The 27,437-nt window shown below is 40.3% G+C and overlaps 1 protein-coding gene across 1 annotated transcript in view; it reads left to right on the forward strand.

Annotated features, from left to right (window-relative positions):
• Positions 1 to 223: 223 nt before the first annotated feature.
• DNAH8 (dynein axonemal heavy chain 8) overlaps positions 224 to 27,437 on the forward strand; it is a 167,268-nt gene continuing 140,054 nt past the window's right edge. Inside the window, exons 1-14 of the mRNA XM_054162298.1 lie at positions 224 to 508; positions 1,205 to 1,339; positions 3,804 to 3,888; positions 4,702 to 4,850; positions 7,442 to 7,631; positions 8,000 to 8,163; positions 9,488 to 9,661; positions 9,971 to 10,084; positions 13,022 to 13,129; positions 15,660 to 15,761; positions 17,634 to 17,786; positions 18,432 to 18,629; positions 24,452 to 24,528; positions 25,447 to 25,546. Of these exons, the coding sequence (XP_054018273.1) occupies positions 224 to 508; positions 1,205 to 1,339; positions 3,804 to 3,888; positions 4,702 to 4,850; positions 7,442 to 7,631; positions 8,000 to 8,163; positions 9,488 to 9,661; positions 9,971 to 10,084; positions 13,022 to 13,129; positions 15,660 to 15,761; positions 17,634 to 17,786; positions 18,432 to 18,629; positions 24,452 to 24,528; positions 25,447 to 25,546 (2,034 nt within the window). The remainder of the gene's footprint in view (positions 509 to 1,204; positions 1,340 to 3,803; positions 3,889 to 4,701; positions 4,851 to 7,441; positions 7,632 to 7,999; positions 8,164 to 9,487; positions 9,662 to 9,970; positions 10,085 to 13,021; positions 13,130 to 15,659; positions 15,762 to 17,633; positions 17,787 to 18,431; positions 18,630 to 24,451; positions 24,529 to 25,446; positions 25,547 to 27,437) is intronic.

Consider the following 27,437-nt stretch of genomic DNA (forward strand, 5'->3'; position numbering starts at 1 on the left):
TTTTTCAAGTTATTTTTATTCTGAATAATTTCTGTTTTTCAGTAATCAGGTATTCAGTGAAAGCATTAATGTTTAGAAAGTTGTTATTTGTTATATAAAAAGATGTTCACAAAATAGAAATGTATGGTCAATTATTTTTTTAAAAGTCTTTCTGTAATCATCTTAAGCTTGACATTTTTAATGTACCATGAAATGTATATAAACACCTATTATCTATTTCAGAATGGAGGAGGTGAAAAAAAATGGTAAAGAAAGTTCAAGCACTGGAGAAGATGGTGGGCCCAGTACTGCTGCCACTCATCGTGCTGGGTCTAATCTCATGGCAAAGAGTTCTGTACCTGCTCCTGTTACACCTGAAGTTGCTGCAGCCAGATCTGTTCACTATTTCCCACAAATATCAAGCTATGCCTCTTCTCTAGACGCTCGTTCTGTTACAAGCAGAAAGTCTAGGTTTTGCCGGAGTGCTAGTAGAACTCTGTCTTTGCAGGAACTCTTAAAAGAAAAACAGGTTTAGTATTCAACCTTTTATCCTTTAATGTATGGTTCTTGTCTCACACAATTGAAATCAGTTTGTATCAGTATTTTGTTTTGCTTTGTTTGGGTTTGTGTGAGTTTTTTTGTTATGCCTTTTATTTCCCCCCCCCCACTTTTTCCTTTTTTATTTATACTTGGTTCTTTTATTAAACTGTCCCTGCCAGGAAGGGAGTCTTTGAGATTGTTTGGGGGTTTGGTGGTGGTGGTGGTAGTTTTTTTAAGTAACAGAGGAAGGAAGCAGGAGGTATTAAATGAATGATTTACACTGAAGCAAAGCTGTACCCAGCTTAGTTCCTGCAAATATTTACCCACTTTTAGATACTTAAGTTTTAAACTGATTAGGTCACTGTTCTGTATTAATGTAATAAATTGAGATGTTGCTTGTGGAAAAATAAACCCAGTTAATATGGGACACAAATATCTGAGAATCTAGCTGCATGTAGTATATTTAGTGTTTGCTTTTCCTTGCTATATCCTCAGAGTTGAGTTTAGGTTTTAGAATAATTTTTAACAATTTGTTCTTCTGTTATATTTTGACAATTTAGATGTTTTTAAAGAGCAGGGAAGTTAGGTAGTCTTATAAGATAGGACAATATATTTAGGCATTAGTAGGTCATTGCTGTAATACCTTTGTGTATTTTTAGTTTGAAATATGTGTTTAATGTTTTAGGCTCTCTTCAAAGGAGAAAGAGAACGACGAAGGAAAAAAATCGATGCTTTGTATAAATACATATTTGAAATTCTCAGTGTCAGGCTAGGTTTAGACTTACCAACTGTGGAAGAAATGATTTTGGATGTCCCTTCTGTAAGTCTGTTGTGTATGTTTGTTAATTTCAATTATTAGTCAAAATATGTAGCAGACTGCTTCTTTGATATGAAGAGTTATCCATAGTTTGATTTCTGCCGGAAAATAGGATTAATAAAGCACACAAATAATCTAAAATGACACTTCAGTACATCATTCAGCTTAGTTTCCTAGCAGATTTGCAAGTATTCCTAGGGGATTTGATTGTGGCTTTTTCATCTGTTTTACCTGAAGGAAAACATAATTACTGCTGTTGTTTTGACCTAAGGAATTCTTGCCATGTCCACCAGTTCCAAGAAGTTTTACCCATCTCGGTCTGACGTTATTATATTCTGAAGATGATAATTTTTCTTTGTTAAAAATCCTCACTGAAATGCCAAAGATTCTGAAAAAAGAAAAAAAAAAGTATATCTTCATGGGAACATTTTGAAAATTGTTATTTAGTACTGAGGGAAGATGACTCCTGAACTGCTTCATTGATTACATTTGGAAAGACCCACTAAATTGTGGGAAGAGGTTGTTTTCGGATAGCTTTGGAAGGTTATAGGGAAGATTTGCCTTTGCTCAAATTAGAGAAAGCTATGTTTTGTCTTTGACTCTGAGGGGAATGTAAACACCTTGTAACTGGAGGAGAGAAACTAGGCAGAATTTGGTTGGATGTGCTAAAATATTGTTTTGTTGTTTTAACCTCTTGTATGCCTTAATTACACGTATGCCAGTAGAAAATGACCAATTAAGATGTGACACGTGCCTTCTGATAGACTAGATAACTACTGTATAACATAATAAAGGTCTTTGCCCGCTTACATCTGTTTCTGGAAGCTGTGCACGAGGCAAATATAACATCTATATAAAATCTATACTATTACACTAAATAACTTCCATTTTTGAATGTTTAAAAAATGGGATAAAACGGGTTTGTAGAGGGAGTAGATCCCAAACTTGTAGAAGATCTGAAAGCTCAGTCATTCTTTGTGTGTCTTTACTGTTGTGTCTAAGGCATTCAAAGTGACTGAACAATCAGGAGCAAACAGATAAAAGGCTCTTTTTAGTAAAGTATCAAAACTCAGTATGTGTGTGTGAGAAGACACAATCCTTGCCTTCTCTGATTTCATTATGTTGGTTTTGTTTGTTACAAATATTTTACTTAGCATTCAAATTTCAGGCAGGTGTTGTCTCCTTTGATCAAATTCTTAGAGCTTCAGCTTTCACTTACAAGCCCAGTTTAGTCCCAATCCAAATTTGTTGTTGATTTTTTTTTTTGTTTAGTGTTACTTATGTATCATAAGCAGCCCTAGTTTTTCTTACACTTACACAGCATAGATGAGCTTTAAGCATTAACACTTCTTGTTTTCACAGTTGCAATCTGATATATAGTTTTAGGTCATCCTGATTTTATGTAAAACTGCTGTTGTACATTAAATTTGATTAATTCAGACACTTGAGAACCTTTAGGTTCTTAAGTTTTTGCCATCTTTTTGCCATTGTTTTTTTATTTTGTGAGTTTTTTTTTTTTCAGTTTTGGTTTGGGGGATATTTGTTTTTTTGCTGTCACCAGCACCATCTGAAAGCTTTTCCTGGTTGGAATTTTTCCAGTTTTAGTTATTCACAAACAGTTTAGGCTACTGGGGCTATGTCAACGCTGTCCTTTGACAAATTGTCAGTTAGTAAATTTCTATATGCATATCATGTCTTTGATATCCATGAGTTGAATTTTACCCTTTAAAGTATTATCCTGTACGTGTATTCACACTGTGAGTGTGGACTTGAAACATTTTCTTTCCCTATTTGGGGGATGACTTTTTCTGCATTTTTCTCAGGTTTAACCCTATTATTCCCTAGTGTCCATTAACCAGAGTGTAAGCACAGCATGCATTTCTAGAGCTGTCTTGCTTTTAATTCTTTTGTTTTCACATAGTGTTGTCTTCTTAAAAGAACAAATTTAAATTCTCTCCACCTTCCTATCACTGTTCTGATTTAGATTTTCTAATTGTTTCTTTTTTGGGGAAAAAAAGCATGCTTGTAAGAAATAAAACATCTAGAGGTATGAGCTTTGTGTTTGAGCAAGTGATGCGTCTTCATTCAGGAGTAGAGCAGCAATATCAGAGTATGTCAAGACATGCATGTTATCTGTATATGTTTCTAAGTCTCTTGTGATTGTAGAATCACAGATTACAGTGTATACTTTGTGCAACTCTGTGAGTGACAGAACATCCTCTGGTGTCTCTGCATTACTGGGCAAGATCATAAATATTTCATATGCAGTTATTGGGAGCTATGCCAACTGAGTATGTAGGTTCAGTACTTCAAGGTAGTATTTGAAATAGCCGTTATGCTGGTTTTAAAATTCAACATTACATGCCACCAAAACTTTAAACAATGGCATGGCCAAATTGTTTTTGCATGTCTTAAAGGCACAAACAGAAGTTCTGAGTAAAATGTAATTTCCCTTTTGATTTAACAGTTTGAAGCTTTCGATTCTTTTTTTGCCAAGGGAGGAAGTAAAGCATTGAAAATTTTCTATCAAGAAGGAGATGCACCTGGAATAGGTAAATGTTTAGCCATAATAGTACAGGAAGATCCAATAGTACCTTCTATTGTTAATTTTGTTTAACATTTACCAGAAAAAAATATGTTTCTAATTGTTCATAATTTTGCAGCCTTTTATTACAAGTACCAAAAATTCATACTTTAAATGTTTGCTTCAAGTCAAATTATTTTACAATGTTCAGCCAAATTTAGTGGTTCTTGAAAGCTATTAAAAGGTAGTATCTGAAATTGTCTGCAGCTTTTTCTTACAGGAGTTATGCTCCTGTTCATTTGAAAGCACTTACATAAAAACTGTATGAATTTACAGTTATTACAAATATTTGGAAATATTTACTTTTTGCATGCTCAGTAGAGAATTATATTTTAAAGTCTAAAATCCATAATGATTCTTTAAGCACTGAATATGCTGTTTCCTTACCTATTTATGTGAAATTATAAAATTGCATAGGATTAGATCCACAGAGGACCTGGGGGTATCTCTCATTCTCTGTTTTGTCATTTGGGTCTGATATCTTGTTTGATAGAGTGAATATGAACAAGCAAGGCACCTCAGGCACCAGCAAATTAACCTAAAATGAAGAATCAAATTCCCTTTTCAGTGCAGCAAAATGTGCCATAATTGCTTTATTTTTTTGGTGTAAACTTGAAATTGTGTTGTTAATTACAGCCATGAATTCTGCTGGGTTTGATTCTCTTACAAAAGAAGAAGATAAAAGATTGCTATGTTGAATTTTATTTCACTATATTGCTTTTAAGCATTTGAAAATACCCTGGCTTTTAAAAGTAGTGACAACTATGAAAACGTTTTTCAGAATGCGGTCGGACAATTGCAGGACTTGGAGAAGAAAATAAAATGATGCAATTTTATGTGGATGATACACCAGACACATTTGTAGGGCTGTGCTTATTTTTTGTTCGCTGTAGGAACGACAGTCCAATAAACATGAAAACCATACACGAGGTATGAAAACCATACATGAGGTATTCTTTCATATATTTTAAAAACTGAAGACTTTTAAAGTAGCTATTTTTTGTTTGTTTCACTGCTGTCACAGAAGTTAGTGGTAATTGCAATTTTTTTATGTTAAGCTGCATCTTCTGCTTTCCTTTCCTTTTTTGGTTAGGCAATGAACAGCTGTATTACTTCAGCAAATGCTCAGGATATCTTGTAAATTCACTTTCTTACAAGGCTCTTGCTAAAGATGACAGAATTTAGATAAATTTCTCCTTCTCCTTGCTGTTTTTTGAATAGGTTTTAGCCACCAAATAAATTTTTGGTGTGTTCAAAATTTCTATACTAGAACAATTCACTGAAAAGACTTCATTGCAAATATTGCTACAGGCTTAGGGCAGTGTGACTGGAAAGCTGTCTGGCAGAAAGGGACCTGGGGGCTCTAATTGGTAAGCAGCTGAATATGAGCCAGCGGTGTGCCCAGGTGGCCAAGAAAGCCGATGGCATCCTGGCTTGTATCATATATGCTGTGTCCAGCCGGAGTAGGAAGGTGATTGTCTCCTTGTACTCAGCTCTGGTGAAGCCACACCTCAAGTATTGTGTCCAGTTTTGGGCACTTCAATGTAAGAGAGATGTGGAGGTGCTAGAGTGAGTGCAGAGGAGGGCAACGAAGCTGAGAAGGGCCTGGAGAATAAATCTTATGAAGAGATACTGAAGAAGCTGGGTCTGTCCAGTTTGAAAAAGAGGAGGCTGAGGGGAGATCTCATTGCTCTTTACAACTACCTGAAAGGATGTTGTAGAGATGCTGGTGTTTTCTCACAGGTAATTAGTGATAGAGCAAGAGGGAATGACCTCAAGCTGCAACGGGTAGGTTTAGACTGGACATTAGGAAAACTACTTTCATGTAAAGAGTGGTCAGGCATTGGAATGTGCTGCCCAGGGAGGTGGTTGAGTCACCAACCCTGGATGTGTTTAAGGGTTGTTTGGGTGTGGTCATTGTGGATACGGTTTAGGGGTGAACCTTGTAGAGTAGGGTTATCGGTTGGACTTGGTGATTCTGAAGGTCTCTTCCAACCTGAATGTTTCTGTGATTCTGTGAAAGGGTTACTCGTACCTTTCCCTCTTATGCATCCTTGAGTGTGTGAAATATTTATTTATCCAGTGTAAATTATGTAGCGTGAGGGTTTCTTTTTGCTTTAAAAGACAACTTCTGAAGTAAGCATGGGCTTCATTCTTTTGTATAGGTACACATTTTAATACTTGTGCAGTGCCCAAGGGACTGCGAATGAGTAAGAATCAGTCCTATATATGCATCTTCTAATTAATATTGTTTAAGATTCTTCAGCTGAACTCCATTATTTATATACTTTAGATTATGTATTAAAAATGTTTTATTCATTTTGAGACCTTGAGAACATGATTAGAGAAAAGCACTATTAGATGATACAAGATTTGTCTACCAAAAATATTGGTCATAAATACCTTTTTTCTTTTTGTGTGTCATATTCCATAGTTAAGTGATAAGAAATTCCTGCTACAGGAAGTTTGTTATACAAAGTATGTTAATATTTGCTCATTGAAAGGACATTTAAAATATTGGGAAATTATTAAAAATCGTTTTGGAGAGTAGACAAAATTCCATCCGATCCTAAGTGCTATAAATTCAATCAAGTTTCTTCTAATATTGTTTCAGATATGGACATTCAGAACATTTTTGCTACTTATATTTCATTACTTAGTATCTAATTGCAGATCAGGACATTTAGAATATTTTTAATTCTAAAATTTTTAAAATATAAATATAAAATAACTATTAAAATATTTTCAGTTTCTGTAGAATAGGGGAATAACTGAAATTACAAAAAAAAATAAGCTGGCATCATAGTATCAGTCAGGGTTGGAAGGGACCACAAGGATCATCTAGTTCCAACCCCCCTGCCATGGGCAGGGACACCCCACACTAGATCAGGCTGGCCAGAGCCTCATCCAGCCTGGGCTTAAACACCTCCAGGGATGGGGCCCCAACCACCTCCCTGGACAACCCATTCCAGGGCTTCACCACTCTCATGGTGAAGAACTTCTTCCTCACGTCCAGCCTGAATCTCCCCACCTCCAGCTTCATTCCATTCCCCCTAGTCCTATCACTACCTGATATCCTAAGAAGTCCCCTAAGAGCAACTCTTTCACAGCCTTCTTGTAGGCCCCCTTCAGATACTGGAAGGCCACAATTAGGTCACCTTGGAGCCTTCTTTTCTCCAGACTGAACAGCCCCAACTCCTTCAGTCTGTCCTCAATAGGAGAGGTGCTCCAGCCCTCTGATCATCCTTGTGGCCCTTCTCTGGACACCTTCCACACTTTTCAACATGTCCATATCCCCATCCTTTTACAACTGTATTAAATAATTATTGACCTTTTTTAAATTGAAAGCAGTGTCTTATGTTCACATTGTGGAGATCAGTACTTTAAAAAGTTTTCTCTTCTTAATGTTTTCATGGGCAAACAGGACTGCTATATAAAATAAACAAAACCCTCATAGGTTTCATAATATTGTTTCTTATCCAAGTTACTGCATTACTAACAATCATTCTTTTACAATGCAGGATATATTCTTTGGTGTCTTGGATGCTACTGAAGGACTCCTGCGTGGTGTTAAGAAAATGATAGGAAAGGTTTTTCTCCCTGCTATCCTTGCAACGAATAACTGGGGTACTTTAAACCAGGCCAAACAAGTTACAAAAGAGAAACAGATTTTTGTGGAAAAAATTAACAAATACCTTTCCTTTTTAGAAGGTAAGAATTTCATTTAGGAAGCAATGAAGCTAGAGGGCTTACACTTAAGAATTTCCATTTTAAAGCAGTAGTGCCTAGGTAAGAACTCTTCATGGTCTGCAAGAAAAAATAAAATGACAAATTACTTGTGTAAAAAATGCATGCACAGATTTACTTCAGAAAATACTGTAGTGATATATCACTTTTAAGGAGGAATGTTGAATTTAAAATAAGAATTTTCTGCCTTATGTGAGTGAAGTAAAATGGTTATTGTATTAGAACAACACTCACTGCAGATAAATATATTTCCAAATTTAAATTACTTACACTAGTAGAAATTAATTTTAGATTCTTAATTTGCTCTGTATTATAATTGCTTTTCTTTTCAGGGGCTATATTAAGCATTGAAGGAACTGTTGAGTTGAAAAAAGTAGATGACATAAATTTTTCCAAACTCCAATCCTTTGAGAGAATAACTGCAGCAGCTAATAATCCTGACATGGTTCACCAGCTAGAAGAAGTACTTATGATATGGTATAAACAAATTGAACAGGTAAATTGTTATTTTAACACATCAATTCCTAATGAATATGCATAGATATTTGTAAATGATATATGAGACTTGCCTGAAATTAACTGAAAAATTCAGCCTCATCTCCAGCTAGGCAAGACAAATGCTTCACTTCTATGCCCAAGTGAATATATAGTTCTTATCCCTAGTAAATTACAATCTAGCAAGAAGAAGAATTTCTGAACATGTAATACACAAATATTAAGGAGATAACGAAAGGATGCAAGAGTAACAATACCAGTGAGGCCTACATATATATATATACACACACACACACATATACAGTTTGGTATACTCTATAGATACCTGTTTAGTTTATGCTCCCGGTCGTGGTACAAGATACTAGCCTTAAAAAGATCTTTGATAAAGACCAGTAGGGCATTTTTGATCTTGTGTAAATCTTACATGGTAAGTTGTCAGTTATCCAAGAAATTATTATTATCTGAGACTTTTGTTACAAAGCACAGAACCCTTTGTCAAAACACAGAATCTGTGTAGACTGGGATGTACACTACTTATAAGGGCATTCTGTGTTATCAGTGTTATTCTGACATGAAATCCAAAATGCAATTAACTCTGTCACAACGCAAACCAGGACAGATATTTTTTAAAATCCCAGCATTGAAATGTGTCAATATTGCAAGCTGATTCACTTCAAGTTAGTATTCTCAGAGAGCTTCCTTTCTTCTTCTTTATAATGATTTGTCTATTCTGCTGGGTGGGGGTGTTTTGTTTTTAATCTTGTTTTTGCTTTAGAATCAATAAGGTTGGAAGAGACTTCAAAGATCATCAAATCTAACCTATCATCCAAGACCTCATGACTACTAAACCATGGCACTTGGTGCCATGGCCAATCCCCTCTTGAACACCTCCAGGGATGGTGACTCCACCACTTCCCTGGGCAGCACATTCCAGTGGCTAACAATTCTCTCTGTGAAGGAACTTTCTCCTCACCTCGAGTCTAAACTTCCCTCGGTGGGGAAGCTTGAGACTGTGTCCTCTTGTTCTGATAATGGCTGCCTAGGAGAAGAGATAAACCCCCTCCTGGCTACAACCTCCCTTCAGGTAGTTGTAGACAGCAAGAAGGTCTCCCCTGAGCCTCCTCTTCTCCAGGCTAAACAATCCCAGCTTCCTCAGCCTCTCCTCATAGGGCTTGTGCTCAAGTCCTCTCCCCAGCCTCGTTGCCCTTCTCTAGACACATTCAAGAGTCTCAATGCCCTTCTTAAACTGAGGGCCCCGAAACTGAACACAGTACTCAAGGTGTGGCCTAACTAGTGTTTTTGTTTTGTTTTTCCCAAATGTGCAGGTTCTGATGGAGAATAAGCTAACGAGGGAAGAAGTTGATTCTGATCCACTGTCTGAACTAGAATACTGGAAATTTATGTCTGCTAAATTTAATTTTATTATTGAACAGATCCAAGGACCAAACTGCAAAGCTGTCATTAATGTTCTGAATGTTGGGCATTCCAAGCTACTAAGGGTAATAATTTTTTTCCTATAATATGTAAAGCTTGTGATATTTATTTTCTTTCACTTCATTTAAGAGATGTTTCCTGAGGAGAATTAAGAGAGTAAAATTTAGATACAGTGTTAGTGTGCCCTAATAAGAGAAAGAAGATGACATTTTTAGAGATACTGACAAAAATTATCATAAATGAAAATAGCTGTTATTGCCTGCTTTGACAATGCCTTTAAAAATTGAATTCACCAGTATTTTTTCCTGCAAGTCAGTTCAAGTTAAAGAAAGTTCACTGCATGTGAAGTTTTTACAGTACTGTTTTTTCTCTAGATGTGGCAAGACTTAGAAGCTAGAATTACAGATGCAGCAAATGAATCAAAAGATAATGTAAAATACTTACGCACACTTGAAAAAGTTTGTCAGCCACTTTACAGCTATGATGTTGTAAGTAAGCCTTTCATCATCCTTCAAACACAGTTTAGCTATTTACATGGAATGCCCAGCTCAAAAGCAATCTTCTTTGCATTTGCTTAAAAATAATTTTAATTTATTTTTCTGATTTTTTTTTTCTAAATGTGAAGATAAGTGTTGACATTTATTCTGTAATGCATAAGATATGGGATCAAAAATATGTATTTATCAATAAACATAAATACATATGGTTGCCTAGTAAGGTAGTCCTGTTGCCAATGTTATTTTTAAACTGAGGTAAAGCATATTTTCTAATACAAGGAACTCAAAATGCCTTTCATTGAAAATTCCATATGTCAGTGAATAGTCACACAACTGTAATGAAAATCCCAATATTTTATATAGAAAGTAATGAAACTTAATGAGGTCCTAAACGGGCCAAATTCTGATAGTGAAAAAAATTCTGATAGTAAAAAAAGTTTGATAGTGAAAGCAGTATTAGCTGCATCTATTTGCAGGAATACCAGCTGTCTACAACTTAAATAATTTGGTTGTCCATGTGGATTAGTCAGCCCTGGATCAAGGTAACAGTTAGGAGGTTTAATATTATACCTGCTACAATAATTAATAGTTATGTTGCTAATTATTGTTGCAGAATAGAGTGGAAGAAGAAGAAGAAAAAAATCTTGGACAATTTGGGGTTTTCTGCTGTGGTTTTTAGTCCTACCTGCCTCCTGTCGTCTGTCATTTATTTTTCATTGTTGGCAGCTTAGGATTCTACTTCAAAGTTTTAAATGGGGGGAAGCAAAAATACCTGTGATAATCCAATACTGGATGGAGTAGTAAAAGAAAGGAGCAGGACAAATAGTATCGCTGATGCTGTTTATCTCCAGCTCTTCAGGGTATCGCTAGAGGGTGCCAGGCACCAGACTGTAACAACAGCTATGAAGCAGCTTGTCATTAAGAAAAAATTCTTTTAAACTTGAACAAGGACAGACATATGCAGGTGGAAAGCCATTAAAGAGTTCATCATGTGGCTAATACAGGCACCTACAACCTTAAACTGCCACGTTAGCTATAGTTCTTTATTTAGTCTGGAACAATTTGGATAAATCTGAACTTCTGTTTCAGTTCTGATAAGTGTTGCAGGGACCAGAATAATTTAGGTAGTGTTTTCTACAGTATTCCTCTTAGAAATAATAGCTTCCAAGTTAAATATGTCCTGTTTCGAAAAGAACTACATTCTCACTTGAGTTGAATGTAGCATTTTGCATAGAAAAGTGTTTAAAATGTGAGTGGGTTAGGCTCCTAGTACAAGCAGATACTATGTGGCATTTAGTACATGCATTAAAAAAGGGCATTCAGTGTATGTGTTGTAGTCAGAGCGGGTTACTGTGTGCGGAGTTGGACTGAGCATTAAACTCAGAGCTTTGAATCAGAGAAATCTCTATACACCTTAGTATTTTTCCCTCAAGGATTAAAGAAGAATCAGACTCAGGCTTTCCTGTTGCCACTGGCAGGGAGAGGGTGTGTGTGTAGAAATGGATGATGAATAATATATGGACATTAAGGGTTGTTTTCATACAATTCACCCTTTATTTAAATCATCAAAATAGAATATATATATATATAAATATATGAAAGTATCTTTAATCTCAGTGATTTCTGACTAGCCCATATCTGGAGCTAAACTATAACAGTTACTCTATTATCTGATCACTCCTCCCCAGCAGAGAGAGAAAAACAGGAAAAGAAGAGAATGGATTTAATAAAATAAACAAACTGGTACCAGCATCAATAGAAAGCATATAAAATAACATCTAGCACAGCAAAAGTGCAGCAGTCACAATACAATGGCTGGAGAGCAGTCAGGCTGAGAGGGACCTGGGGGTGCTGGTTGACGGTAGACTGAACATGAGCCTGCAGTGTGCCCAGGCAGCTAAGAGGGCCAATGGTATCCTGGCCTGCATCAGGAACAGTGTGGCCAGCAGGAGCAGGGAGGTCATTCTGCCCCTGCACACTGCACTGGTTAGGCCGCACCTTGAGTACTGTGTCCAGTTCTGGGCCCCTCAGTTTAGGAAGGAGGTTGACTTGCTGGAACGAGTCCAGAGAAGAGCAACAAAGTTGGTGAGGGGTTTGGAACACAAGCCCTACGAGGAGAGGCTGAGGGAGCTGGGGTTGCTTAGCCTGGAGAAGAGGAGACTGAGGGGTGACCTTATTACTCTCTACAACTACCTGAAGGGAGGTTGTAGACAGACGGATGTTGGTCTCTTCTCCCAGGCAGCCAGTACCAGAACAAGAGGACACAGTCTCAGGCTGCACCAGGGGAGGTTCAGGCTAGATGTTAGGAAAAAGTTCTATACAGAAAGAGTGATTGCCCATTGGAATGGGCTGCCTGGGGAGGTGGTGGAGTTGCCATCACTGGAGGTTTTCAGGAGGAGACTTGATGGGGTGCTTGGTGCCGTGGGTGAGTTGTTTGGGTGGTGTTTGATTGGTTGATGGGTTGGACGTGGTGATCTTGAAGGTCTCTTCCAACCTGTTTTATTCTATGTGTTCTATAAAATCAGTCCTCAAGAGGAGGAAAAGAGCAAGAAGGAGCCCTAACAGAAGGCTCCCTCTTTTATTGCAAACTTCCTCCTGTATACTAAGTGTGATGCTCCTAGTATAGGATTCACCTGTGAGCCAACTCAAGTCAGCTGTCATAGCCAGCAGCCCATGGCTGGCCTGTGACTCTGTCCCAGCAAAATCAGGACACCAACCAAAACATTGTAAGAGTTTTATTAGGTGAGGCTTAAAAATGTATTGGGTGTAATTAACTTTCACTTTTACAAGAAAACTTTTGTTAAGATGCTATGGCACTTAGAAGATTGGTTCAAGTACTTTGGGGAAAAATGTCGTTTAGAAGCTGTCAATAGAATAGAAATATATTTGCTAAAAATAGCAAAATTTTTGTGACGTCTCTGCTTTAAGGTATCAGTGACACGTGGAATACCAAACTTAATAAATGCTATACGAATGATTCACAATGTATCAAGGTACTACAATACTTCTGAGAGAATGACGCCGTTGTTTATAAAGGTAAATATATCATCATATTAATTGCAAGAGGTATCATACAGCATCATAAAAGGTTAGGAGTTGGAAGGGACTTCCAGAGATCATTGAGCCCAGCTCCCCTGACAAACCAGGATCACCTAGGGCAAGCCACATAGGAATGCATCCAGGCAGGTTTTGAAGATCTCTAGAGAAGGATGATTATGTGATTTTTCAGGAGAAAAACACCCAGTCCTTTAAAATCAGTAGGACATTTGTTTTAAAAATAGTAACAGACAGTGGGTGTCTGCACATGGAAGGAAGAGAATTCTGTTGATCGGAAGAGGACTGAACTTGGATTAGAGACTTGTCTTCTGGTAGGAACTTTGTTGTTATTCTTGGTTGAGCAAAATTAATTATTTTTTTCTTATCATCTTTATTAACTTCCTGATCTGAGTTAGTTTTCTCAGTTGTTTCCTAAATCACTGAATCGACAAAGAGTCTTTTATTATCACCTTTAATGACCTAATTAAGCAGTCATCAGTCTGACTAGGCTGTTCCTCCAAAAGGTATGAAAAACAAAAGGTTCCTGTTTGCAGAAACAAATCATGTTTGAAAAGTTAATTGAATCTCAGACCATAAACTTTTTCCACCTTAAACAGAAGATTAGGACCAGCTGGGTAATTATGCCAACATCTTTTTGTGGAATCCAGGTATTCACTGCAAGGAAAGATGGCTTGTGTAATGCTTTTAGGTCAAAGAAATCTTTCATAGTTAAAATACATAATTCCAGTCAGTATGTAGAGGAAATGCATAGTGACCCCTCATGACACCACTTCTTTTTTCGGAATGGCCCAGGTTTTAGTGTAAAGTATTGTCACAACTGAAAGAGTTGTTAGCCATTGGAATGTGCTGCCCAGGGAGGTGGTGGAGTCACCATCTTCGGAGGTGTTCAAGAGGGGATTGGACATGGCACTTGGTGCCATGGTTTAGTCATGAGGTCTGTGGTGACAGGTTGGACTTGATGATCTTTGAGGTCTCTTCCAACCTTGGTGATTCTGTGAATTAAATTTGTATTAGAATATTTAAGAAACAAATGTGAGGCTGCCTTTGGTGTGGCAGTTTTTAGTCTTTAGTAAGGGGTGCTTAAGACTTGCTTACCATACTCTTGTGTCAGGAGAATTATTTTCAATTGCTGTAAGAAAAATGTATATTTTTATATATTTTATGATTAATATTTCCTGATGGTGGTATCTTCAAACACCACTGTAACTTATTTACAAAATGTATTCACAGGTGCAATGATTCAGTTGTGGGTTTTACACTGCACATATAAAGACAGTTAAATGATTTAAGCACAGATCTAACATTTCAGGTGCTGTGATCTGTGGTTTTCCCTCAAATGGGATTCTGTGGCAGATTAGTTGGGTACTCACAACTTGCTCCTCTGTCTGGTATCTTCCCAGATGCTGTAGCTATAATGTGAGCAGTCCTTGACTCGGACAGGGCTAGGGGGGGCTTTCTCTTGTCGCGCCCAGTTGCTGGGCTATAGCTTCTTCTGGGATTCAATTCCTTTGGAACTTTTCCCCTTTCTGCCTTGGTCCAGGTGCAAGGCCTGGGTGAAGTTGTCAGTCTGCTAGAGCAGGTTCTTCAGCTGCTATTCAGGTAGCATTTGGCTCTTGTTGCTGTCTGGGTGAGGACAAGGCAAGTTGCCTAACTTCTCATCTGGTTTAAATACTGTCCCAAGACAGTTAATGCCCTTTGGTAATGCAGAACACTGATAGCTGGACCTATGGTGTGGGGCATACCCAAACATGGCCAGGGGCAGACACAGTTCACAGCTGTGTTACAAAATTAATTACACGTAACACATGTTTATCTGGACTTCAGGAAGTGTCTGGGTTTGCACATTCACAGTGCTTACAATGTTAATTGCATGAGCTATACATTTGCCTTAACCCTCTGGACCCCAGGAACTGTCCAGGCTAGCACATTCACAGGTGCTTAGCCCATTGTCTGGGCTAGGGCATGTTTGGGGGTTTGACCCTTCAGGACAATTATTAACCTTATCTAGTAGACAAAAAGGATTAACTTCCTGGAGCTGTGCTCTGAGATGTGTTTGTATATAGATACCTGCATTCACTCCCATATTTCTCTCTCTGTCATTACAAACCAAGGCAAAAACACAATGTTAGAATACAAAAATCTTTAATGCTTTTATATAATGATGCACACACTTCAAAGTGTGAAGTTTAGAACGTTAAGTGAAGAATGGTTAGCATTAAATAGCTGCTGTTTTGTTCTTGAGTTATGGCTAGTGGCATTCTGTGTTTATGCATATAGACTTACAGTACTTACAAACACTTTCTAGAGTGTTTGTAACACTCTAGAACACTTTCTATAGAGTGTTTGTCATGTGTATTACATATGCTATTTAGCCACTGTTATTCCCATGGGTGCAATTTATCCAAACTCTGATAGCACTAATACATACATGTGGGAATTTTGCTAGATTTTGCAAGATAGCTGAATTTCTTTATGAGCTTGAGACCAACTTGTCTTTTGTCTGCACTAGGTTACAAATCAAATGATCACAACATGCAGAGCACATATTACAGATGGTGGCTTGTCATGTATCTGGGAACAGGAGACATCAACAGTCACTGAAAAAATTAAGGTTTGTATTTCGGCATGAAATTATTTACCCATCAAACCTCTTGATTATTTATTGTTACACACAAAGAAGTCCATGTCAATATGTACCAAGTACTTCATACATCTGTACTGTTTTATTTCTTTATACTATTACTATTTCTTATAGCACTGGCAGTTGTTGAAATTAGAATGGCCTCATCTTTATCCTTGGAATTGGCATCTTCACCCTATGTGTGACCAAAGAATTCCATAGAGTCGTAGGATGTTTTGGGTTGGAAAATACCTTTAAAGGTCATCTATTCCAACTCCCCTGCAGTAAGCAGGGACATTTTTAACTAGATCAGGTTGCTCATGAGCCCCATGCAACCTGACCTGTAATGTTTCCATGGATGGGACTTCCACCACCTCTCTGAGTAACCTATTCCAGTGTTTCGCCACCTTTTGCATAAAAGTTTCTTGTATCTAGTCTAAACCTACCCTCTTTCAGTTTAAAACCATTACGCCTTGTCCTGTCATGACAGGCCTTTCAAAAAGACTGTCCCCATCCATTTTTAAAGCCCCCTTTAATCACTGAAAGACTGCAGGAAAGGTCTCTTTGGAGCCCTCTCCAGGCTTAACAACTTCAACTTTCTCAGCCTTTATTCATAGCAAAGGTGTTCCAGCCATCTGATACTTTTTGTGGCCCTCCTCTGAACCTGCTCCAACAGATCCATGCCTTTCTTGTGCTGAGGACTCCAGAGCTAGTTGTAGTACTCCAAGTGAGGTCTCACCAGTGTGAAGTAGAAAAGGAGAATCGCCTTGCTTGACCTACTGGCCACAATGACAGTTTTGTCATCCTGCAGAATCCATTTTTTAACTTCCTAAGGTTGCCTGATACGGTATCAACTTTCTCTACCATGGGGAACCTGTTATTTGAATAGACCTCCACTTTGTTACAGTAGCTCTTTCCAATACCCAATTTCCTTGTCATACCATGCAAGTTCAGTGCAAAGAGAGTATTCTTCAGCTGATGCTGACCTTTAAGAACAAATTAAGCACATTCAATGTGCCATGGCAAATTATATCCAGCTGTGGCGTTATAGGTTGTCAGTACTGATTTAATTTCAACTTTCTCCATTATCATACATCAGCTACTGACTTCCTTCTTATCTTCCATAGAAAGGCACAGCATTTCACAGGCCTTTAAAAATAGGTCTAGAGGTACAAAAGAAAATGTATTGAATGTATCTCTCCAGACCTAATAATACCTGTTTTATTGAGGCAATTTTGTGACTGTTCTACAGCTGACAAGCCCCCATTATTCTGCTTTCTGTTTCTAAGAACTGACAGAAGGTTTTGTATTCCAATTATTGTAGAATTTAAATTCCTTATCAGTCATCATTTTTGCATCTGTTAAGGTCTTAATATTTCAAGTAAATAATCCATCAAGAAAGCTTACTTTCCAATCTCACTTTAGCTCAGCCTTGTCAACACATATCAACTTATTTCCTATGAGTCCCCAGGAGGTTCCAAATTGACTGCCCTGTTATGCTAAACGTTGTCCTTATTCAGGGGTCAGTCTGATTATTATTCTTAGGAGCAGGATTCATCACCTGTTCTTTGCTGGCCTCTAAGCCTCTCTTTAACAAGAATGAAAACTTTCCTCTTCTTATATTGGTGACTTGTTTTTTCAGTTAGGCCTTTCACTGTGCTGTACTGTTGTATGTTCACACGTTGCACATATTTGTTATGCATACTAAGAGAAAACCACTGTTTGCAAGTTATTTCTGTCTGCTGAATGAAACTAGATTCAGTTATAATTAACCACTTTGGAATGACAGCAGGTTTGAGTTCTGCAGTCTCTCACAAATAAACACAACATAATGAACACGGTATGTATTCCTTTACTTTATAGGACTGCATTTTTCTATTGAAAGAATACCAGAAATGCTTTCAAGAAGCAAAGAATGAGATTTTGGAAAGTCTAGGAGAAAGGAGAAATACATTTGAAGGATCAGAAATGCACATTAATAGAAAATCTGAAGCTTTTTGTAGGAGATTAGAGAAAGTGAGTATACTGCGTGCTGTTGTTATCTGTAGGGAAGGGCTTCTTCAAAGAACAGTTTAGAAGGTGGACACTTCTCAACATATGTGCTCTTAATCACCCTGTAAAGGAGTTTTAAATTCTTTATGGAGAGAAATTGCACACTTCCACAGAGTAAGTCACCCCAATACTTTTGGCTATTACATCACAATGACCTTCTGGATAAAGGCATTTTAAACTAGCTTTCATAAAGTTTGCCTCTTGGTGCAGAATAAGGTCAGAATAAATGGATATTGGGGCACTCACCACGCAGTAGGACTTTTGATGTTTTTCTTTATTATGCAGTTTATCTACACTAATCTGTATGGTTGGGTTTTATTCTCCTTGTGTCATCAGTTTTAATTCTATTTTCCCTACTGAATCCAACAGTCAAAAGTGAAAAAGAAACATTTTTTTCCATTAAAAATCCTGAAGATTACTTTGTATTGGGTTGTGGTTAGAACTGATGAAAACTGAATTAACACTCTGTTGAAGATACCTGACTTAGAAGCTCAGAAGCAACATATTTAGAATGCAATTGTTAATTGTTTATTATATTTTATTCAGGTTTTGATTCATAAAGGAAGTAGCAAGTGATTTAGGAGCATGAATATAATGTTTGTATTTCAGATTACAGAGATAATAACTGTAGTAGAGACCTTTAGTGCACTAAGTCTGTCTACCATCGAAGGGATAGATGCTATGGCAGTCAAATTCAATAAAATCTACCAAAGTGTTCAAAAAAAGAAATATGACATCCTTGATCTAAGAAAACGAGATTTTGATGTGGATTTTGTGGCCTTCATGACAAAAATTCAAGGCTTAGAGGTAAGTAATATTAAACACCTCCAGGGACAGTGACTTCATCACCTCCCTAGGGAGTTCATTCCAGTGTCTAATTACCCTTTCCATGAAGAAATGCTTCCTGACATCCAACATAGACCTCCCCTGGTGCAGCTTCAGGCTGTGCCCTCTCATCTTGTCACAAGTTGCATGGGAGAAGAGCCTGACCCACACCTTACTATGACTTCCCTTCAGGTAGTTGTATAGTTAGATGAGGTCCCCGCCAAGTCTCCTCTTCTCCAGGCTAAACAACCCCATCTGCCTCAGACTTTCCCTCCAGTCCCTTCACCAGTTTTGTTGCTCTCCTCTGGACCTGCTCCAGCACTTCAAGATCTTTCTTGGAGTGAGTGGCCCAGAACTGCACACAGTACTCGAGGTGAGGCCTCACCAGTGCTGATTGCAGGGGCAGAATTCCATCCCTAGTCCTTCTGGCCACACTATTTCTGATACAGACCAAGATGCCATTGGCCTTCCATACCACCTGGGCACACTGCTGGCTCATAGAATAGAATACATAGAATACATAGAATAAACCAGGTTGGAAGAGACCTTCAAGATCACCGCGTCCAACCCATCAACCAATCCAACACCGCCCAAACAACTAACCCACGGCACCAAGCACCCCATCAAGTCTTCTCCTAAAAACCTCCAGTGATGGCGACTCCACCACCTCCCCAGGCAGCCCATTCCAATGGGCAATCACTCTCTCTGTATAGAACTTTTTCCTAACATCTAGCCTGAACCTCCCCTGGTGCAGCCTGAGACTGTGTCCTCTTGTTCTGGTACTGGCTGCCTGGGAGAAGAGACCAACATCCGTCTGTCTACAACCTCCCTTCAGGTAGTTGTAGAGAGTAATAAGGTCACCCCTGAGTCTCCTCTTCTCCAGGCTAAGCAAACCCAGCTCCCTCAGTCTCTCCTTGTAGGGCTTGTGTTCCAAACCCCTCACCAACTTTGTTGCTCTTCTCTGGACTCGTTCCAGCAAGTCAACCTCCTTCCTAAACTGAGGGGCAGCTGCTGTCAACCAGCACTCCCAGTTTCCTCTCTGCCATGCTGCTCTCCAGCCATTCATCCCCTAGACTGTAGTGCTGCATAGGGTTACTGTGGCCAAAGTGCAGGACTCTGCACTTGGCCTTGTTAAACCTCATACCACCCATCGCCCCAGCCTGTCCAGGTCTCCCTGAAGTGTCTTCCTACCTTCCAGCAGATCAGCAGTCTCCTCCAACTTGGTGTCATCCATGAATTTACTAATAGTAGACTCGATCCACTCATCCAAGTCATCAATAAAGATGCTGAATAGAACTGGGCCCAGTACTGATCCCTGGGGGACGCCACTGATCACCGGACACCAACTGGATGCAGCACCATTCACAGCCACTCTCTGTGCCTGGTCATCCAGACAGTTTTTAACCCAGTGAAGGGTGCATCTGTCCAAGCCTTGGGCTGCCAGCTTTTCCAGGAGGATGCTGTGGGAGTCATAGAATTATAGAATTGTTAGGGTTGGAAGGATCATCTAGTTCCAACGCCCCTGCCACAGGCAGGGACACCTCACACTAAATCAGGTTGCTCAGAGCCACATCCAGCCTGGCCTTAAAAGCCTCCAGGGATGGGACTTCCACCACCTCCCTGAGCAACCTGTTCTAGTGTCTCACCACCCTCATGGTGAAGAACTTCTTCCTAACATCCAATCTGAATCTACCCATTTCTATTTTTGTTCCATACTCCCTAGTCCTATCACTACCTGACACCCTAAAAAGTCCCTCCCCAGCTTTCTTTTAGGCCCCTTTCAGATATTGAAAGGCCCCAATAAGGTGTCCTTGGAGCCTTCTCCAGATTGAATAGCCCCAATTCCCTCAGTCTGTCCTCACAGCAGATGGGCTCCAGCCTTCTAAACATCCTTGTGGCCCTTCTCTGGACACATTCCAGTATGTCGAGATCCTCTGTAATAGGGGCTCCAGAACTGTACACAGTACTCCAGGTGGGGTCTCACCAGAGTGGAGTAGGGGGGGAGAATCACCTCCCTTGACCTGCTGGCTATGCTTCTCTTGATGCAGCCCAGGATGTGATTTGCCTTCTGGGCTGCAAGTGTGCACTGATAGCTCATGTTGAGCTTCTTGTCCACCAGCACCCCCAAGTCCTTTTCTTCAGGGCTGCTCTCAAGCCAGTCCCTGCCCAGCTTGGTGCTTGGGATTGCCCCAGTCCATATGCAGGACCTTGTATTTGGTCTTGTTGAACCTCATGAGGTTGTCATGGGCCCACATCTCCAGCCTGTCAAGGTCCCTCTGAATGCCTTCCTTTCTCTCCAGCGTGTCTGCTGCACCACACATCTTAGTGTTGCCAGCAAACTTGCTGAGGGTGCACTCAGTGCCACTGCCCATGTTGCCAACAAAGATGTTAAAGATGACTGGTCCCAGTGCTGATTCCTGAGGGACTCCACTTGTCACTGGCCTCCACTTAGACATGTACCCACTGACAGCCACCCTTTGGGTGCAGCCATCAAGCTAATTCTTTATCACTGAATGGTCCATTCATCAAACCCATACTGCACCAGCTGGGAGACCAGGATGTGGTGCAGGACAGTGTTGAAGGCTTTGCTCAGGTCCAGGTAAATGATGTCAGTTGTGCGGCCTTCATCTATTAACGTTGTGACCTTGTCATAGAAGGCCACCAGGTTTGTCAGGCAGGATTTGCCCTTGGTGAAGCTGTGTTGACTGTACCCAGTCACCTCTTCATTATTCTTCTGCCTTGGCAGTGCCTCCAGGAGGATCTGCTCCATGATATAACTGGGTACAGAGGTGAGACTGACTGGCCTATAGTTCCCTGGGTCATCCCTCTTTCCCTTCTTGAAAATGGAGGTTATGTTTCCCCTTTTCCAGTCAGTGGGGACCTCCCTGGGTTGCCATGACTTTTGGAAGCTTTCCCTCAGCACCTGTGGGTGTATTCCAATGGGTCCCATGGACTTGAACACTTTCAGGTTCTTCAGATGGTCACAATGGGCAGTTCCTTCTTCCAGCCCCTGCTATCATCTTCCATTATTCTGGGAGTGCAGCTGGAGCCCTTGCCAGTGAAGACTGAGGTAAAGAAGTAATTGAGAACCTCAGCCTTCTCCATGTTACTTGTCACCAGCTCAGCTGTTTCCTTTCTGGAGGAGCCTACAACTTCCCTAGTCTTCTTTTTACCATTAATACAGCTACAGAAATGTTTGCTGTTCCCCTTGATCTCCCTGGCTGGATTTAATTCTAACTGAGCTTTAGCTTTTCTAACCAGGTCTCTTGCTGCTCAGGCAGCTTCCTTATATGCCTCCCATTCCAGCTGTCCTTTCTTCCACTCCTTGAAGAGTTTCTTTTTGTGTACCAGTGTGTCCAGGAGCTCCTTGCTTATCCATTCAGGTCTCCTAGCATTCTTTCCTGCTTTCCTCTTTGTGGGTACACTTTGCTCCTGGGCATGGAGAAGGTGATCCCTGAATACTGAGCAGCTGTCCTGGGCCCCTCTTCCCTCAAGGGATTTGTTCCACAATACTTTGGCCAGCTTTAGCCTGAAGTGATCCAAAGTCTGTGTGCCTAAAATCCAGGGCTGCAAGCTTGGGATACCTCCTCCTAGTTGCCCTGAGGATCTTAAATTCTGTTGCTTCATGGTCACTGCAGCCAAGGTTATCCCTGAGCCTCACATTGGTCACTAACCCTTCCCTATTGGTGCAAACAAGTTCCAGCATAGCACCTTTTCTCTTTGGTTCCTCTACCATTTGAAGAAGGAAGCTGTCATCACAGCCAATGCCTCTGCAAGGATTCTTTTGCCCCTTTGAGAAAGGTGTAGTCCATCTGCTGCCAGCAGACCAGATGCCATATAAACTCCCCCATGATCAAAGAACCCCAAATTACAATGGTGACACCAGTCTCTGAGCCATGTGTTAATCAGGCATGTTTTCTACCCTCTTTCAGTGTTTTTTCTTACTAACTGAGGGACTGGTGAAAACACCACCTGCACGTCTGAGCCTTCAACTAGTCACCCCAATGCCTTGAAGTCCTTCTTAACTGCCTTTGGACTTCTCCTGCAACCTCATCATTATCAACCTGGATAACTAACAAGGAGTAATAATCAGAGGGCTGCACCATAGCAGAGAGCTTCCTTTTAACATTTCTAACCAGAGACCCAGAGAGGCAGAAGATGTCTCTGTGGGATGGGTGTAGTCAAGAAAGAGTGATTGCCCATTGGAATGGGCTGCCTGGGGAGGTGGTGGAGTTGCCATCACTGGAGGTTTTCAGGAGAAGACTTGATGGGGTGCTTGGTGCCGTGGGTTAGTTGTTTGGGTGGTGTTGGATTGGTTGATGGGTTGGACGCGATGATCTTGAAGGTCTCTTCCAACCTGGTTTATTCTATGTATTCTATTCTATGTATTCTAAGAAATAGGCCCCTCTGTTCCCTTCAGAAGAGACTCACCTACTACAATGACCCTGCTTTTCTTCCTCATTGAAGAAGTCCTAAGGTGTGGGGGTGAGTGACAAGCCCCAGGTGACTCACTGGGTGGATTCTTTTCTCCATCTTCACTCCCCTCTAGCTCCATAGCCTCATACTTATTCTTATTCTGAGGGGGTGGGGAGTGTAGGAAGGGAAGGGGGATGCCTGTGACCCCAAGCAGGAACATGCTTTCACCCTTGATCATCTTCTTTTTGTTTTTGCTAGCCTGATGGCAGGAGGGCAGAAGTCTTTCTTTTTCTTCATGTGTCTCCTGGTGTACCTGCCTCAGGGATGGTAGAGTACAACTCCAACCAATGTATCTCCTCCTCAGAGTCTCTGATACTTCGTAACCTTTCAGTGTCATCTTGTAGCTCAGCCACCATGCAGAGCAGGTCATCTACTTGTTCATGCCTTGCACACCTGGTGTTAATGCTGTCATCCAGTATTGGAGAGAGGCTGTGGCATTCCCTGCGGCCAGAGCCCTGGACAGCCGCGTGCCTCTGTAGCAGCGTTGTCTGACTTGCTGCATCCTTTTTAGAAGAGGTTACTGCTTTTGCCCTAGTGGATGCCATGTCTACCTGTTTGCCTGCTCCTGTTTGCCAAACAAGAAACAAACGAAAAAGCAGACCAGGCCGCACACTCCCCACTGTCTCACCACTCCCCTTCCCTTACCCACCCCCTGCCCCGCTCGCTATGCTCCAAAGAGCGAGAAAGCTGCCACCTCGCTCTTCGCGGTCTGAGCCCCGCTTCTGCTTTTGCTGCACTTAAATCTCCTGCAGTTTACCTGGCGATGTCCCCAGCCACGTCACCCTCTCAAGCACAGACATGAGAGATGCCAGCTTGTGGCAGGTCTCTCCTCTCTCTCCCAGGCTCCCTGTCTCTAGGAACCCACTGTACTCCTCTAAAACCCGCCGCACGGCCACAGAGCTCGCCGGTGCCACTGCCGCTGCCTTGCTGCTTGCAGTCTGAGACTTCCAAAAGAAGCTGAAAAATATATAATATAGTCCTCCCTGAAGATCAGTCACTCTGCAACAGAAATTACAAAAATCATGAGACCTGAGAGAACGATCTACATGAAGATGTTTTATTAGCCTGGAGACTTGTGGTTAGATTTTTTGGCAGAACAAAGCTGCAACTCCTTTTAATACATGATTTGATTCTTTGATAACATTGTCTGGCATTTTAAAGGATTACTTGATGGACACTAGCTATTTATTGATTATAATAAACTTTTACTAGTGGAGACTACTGTTTTGTGCACTAACAATTTAAAATGTTACTATATTAAGAAATTAACAGTTATCAAAATACTATTATATTGCTAGAAAAATGACACTAAACTCTATATTCTTTAGATGCAGATACAGGCATTTATGCGTACCTGTTTTGAGAGAATTTTGTCTTCACAACATGCACTTCAGCTACTTCAAAGGTATTGGCAGTTCTATTTTAAAGTAGAATCATGGAATGGTAGGGTTTGGAAGGCACCTCTGGAGATCTAGTCCAACCTCCCTGCTAATGCAGGTACACCTAGATTAAGTTGCACAGGAACATGTCCAGGTGGGTTTTGAAAGTCTCCAGAGAAGACGACTCCACAACCTCCCTAAGCAGCCTGTGCCAGTGCTCCATCACCCTCAAAATAAGAAAATTTCGCCTTAAGTTCAAGTGAAACCTCCTGTGCTCTGGCTTGTACCCATTGTCCCTTGTCCTATCACTGGCTACCACTGAGAAGAGCCCAACCTCGTCCTCGTGACCTCCATCCTTTAGATATTTATCTATATTTATAAGAACACCTCTTAGTCTTCTCTTTCACAGGCCAAAGAGCCCTAGGTCTCTCAGCCTGCTGAGGTCCCTTGACCTGCTGGCCACACTCTTTTTGATGCATCCTAGAATACCATTAACCTTCTTGGCCATAAGGACAAAGTAACTTCAAATTACTGATTAGCAGAACGTAAATAGCACAGATAATTTCTAGGAGTAAAGGGCCTAATCAAGAATTTTTCATTATTGGTGTTCTAGACCAGGTAGTCCTCACAAAAGATGTGTTTTAGCTTGTGGAAATTGACCTAGTGTCTTGTTTCTTACTATCATTACAATTTATTTCATATATACAAGAGAAGAGTAAATGAAAAACCTAAAAAACCACAACAGCAACAAAAGCACCACCAAGGCAGAACTTTTCAACTTGCTTAAGCTTGCTAAAAGAAAAAAAATAACCAACCAAAAAATCCTAGATCAGAAGAATTTCTTAGATTTGTGCTTCTTTAATTTTATGTAATGTTTATACTCTCTCTCTCAAAAAAAATTGTGGTTTAGTAATATAATTTTGGGCACTTATTTTTTAATACAGGTTTCAGAATCTGAGAATGCCATGCCTGCAAGAGGAAACAGTGCATACAATCGGTTGCATTCTTCAACATTATGTAGGAGAACTTGAAGCTACTAAAAAGGTATTTAATTTCTTTGCAACAAATTTTAAATATAATAGAATCATAGAACATATTTGGTTAGAAGAGACCTAGATGGTCATCCAGTCCAGCACTGAAGGGTCAGCATTAAATCATGTCCCTAAGCATCAGGTCCACATGCCGCTTGAACATCCCCAGGAATGGTGACTCTGCCACTGCCCTGAGCAGATAATTCCAACGTTTGATAACCCTTTCAGTGAAGAAGCATTTCCTATTATCCAGCCTAAACCTCCCCTGGTGCAGCTTGTAACTCTTTCCTCTAGTCTGGTTGCTTGTCATCAAGTAGAAGAGGCTGGCCCTCTCCTCATTCTAACCTCCCTTTAGGTATTTGTAGGGAGCAATAACATCTCCCCTCACCCTCCTTTTCTCTAGACTGAACAACCCCAGCTCCCTCAGATTCTCTTTGTCAGTTATGTTGTCCAGGCCCCTCACAAGCCTTGTTGCACTTTTCTGGACATGGTCCAGCACCTCAATATCCTTCCTATAGTGAGAGAACTGAACAGAATGCTCAAGGTGTGGCCTCATCAGTGCTGAGTACAGGGGGGAGGCTCACCAACCTGTTCCTGCTGGCCACAGTGTTTCTAATACAAGCCAGGATGCCACTGGCTCTCTGGGCCACCTGGGCACACTGCTGACTCATGGTCAGTAAACTATCAACCAATACTCTGAGGTCCCTCTCCAAGTTGCACATTCCCAAGTCTGTAGCTTACCACGGGGTTGTTGTGACCCAGATGCAGGACCTGGTACTTGGCCTTGTCAAACATACAATTAGCCTCAGCCCACCAATCTAACCAGTCCAGATCCTGCTGTAAAGCTTCCCTACCCTCTAGCAGATCAACACAGCCACCCAGCCTGATGTCAGCTGCAAAATTCCTGAGGGTGCACTCAATTCCCTCATCCAGACCATTAAGAAAGATAGACTAGACTAGACAAGGTTGGAAAAGACCTTCAAGATCATCAGGCCCCAGTACTCACCCTGGAGGACACCACTGGTAGACTGTGTGCCAGCTAGATTTAATTCCATTTACCACAACTCTTTGGGCCGAGACATCCAGTCAGTTTATCCAGTGCAGAGTACACTTATCCAAGCCTTGTCCCATTAGTTTCTGAAGGAGAATGCTGTGGAAGACAGTGTCAAAGGCTTGCCATGTTAAAGTAAGAGCAATTATTTTTAATATGAATAATTTTTATTTATTCTGCCAATTTCATTAACTGACTGTCAGTGCTCAACTTATTGTACTTCTGTTTTCCTATTACAGAAAAGAGGCCAGAGTGTATAGGCAAATATTGTATGATATACATGCTCTTGCAGGCAAATATGTCATTGCAATTTTACTTTATAAACAAACATATTGTCTGTTATTTCTTCACCAATTAAAGAAACAAAACAACCCTCGCTCTTTTACTGGAATATGCCTAAAGCTGGGTGGATACAGCTATTTCTCTTTCTTCTTCTGAAGAATGTGTTGCCAATGTGCTGTCTAGTTTACCTATTCATTAGGTATTATTGAATTGCTTTTTTATCTTTGCCAAGCAAGTTATTTCTAAGAAAAAGTTGCTCCCATTGCAATACTGATTCTTAATATGTTATGCAATACTGATAACTTAAATATGTTGTCAGTGCAAATTTGGTATTTGATAACTTCAGTCCAAATTTTTCTTGACTATAATGCAGCCATTCATTGAGCAAGGCCCCTTTTTTTCCTCAGCTTGGGCACAGATGAAAGCATAAGGCGTGTACCAGGAAGTCTCTATATCCATAATGATGGCATGTTACTAGAAAAGGGCATATTATGGAAACATAGATTATCTCGAGTTGGAAGAGTAACAAAAGAATTGAGTCCAACTTCTGAAACGTTAGCTGGTCAGGTGT

Source organism: Dryobates pubescens, chromosome 6 (assembly GCF_014839835.1).
Source record: "Dryobates pubescens isolate bDryPub1 chromosome 6, bDryPub1.pri, whole genome shotgun sequence".
Taxonomy (NCBI): Eukaryota; Metazoa; Chordata; class Aves; order Piciformes; family Picidae; genus Dryobates; species Dryobates pubescens.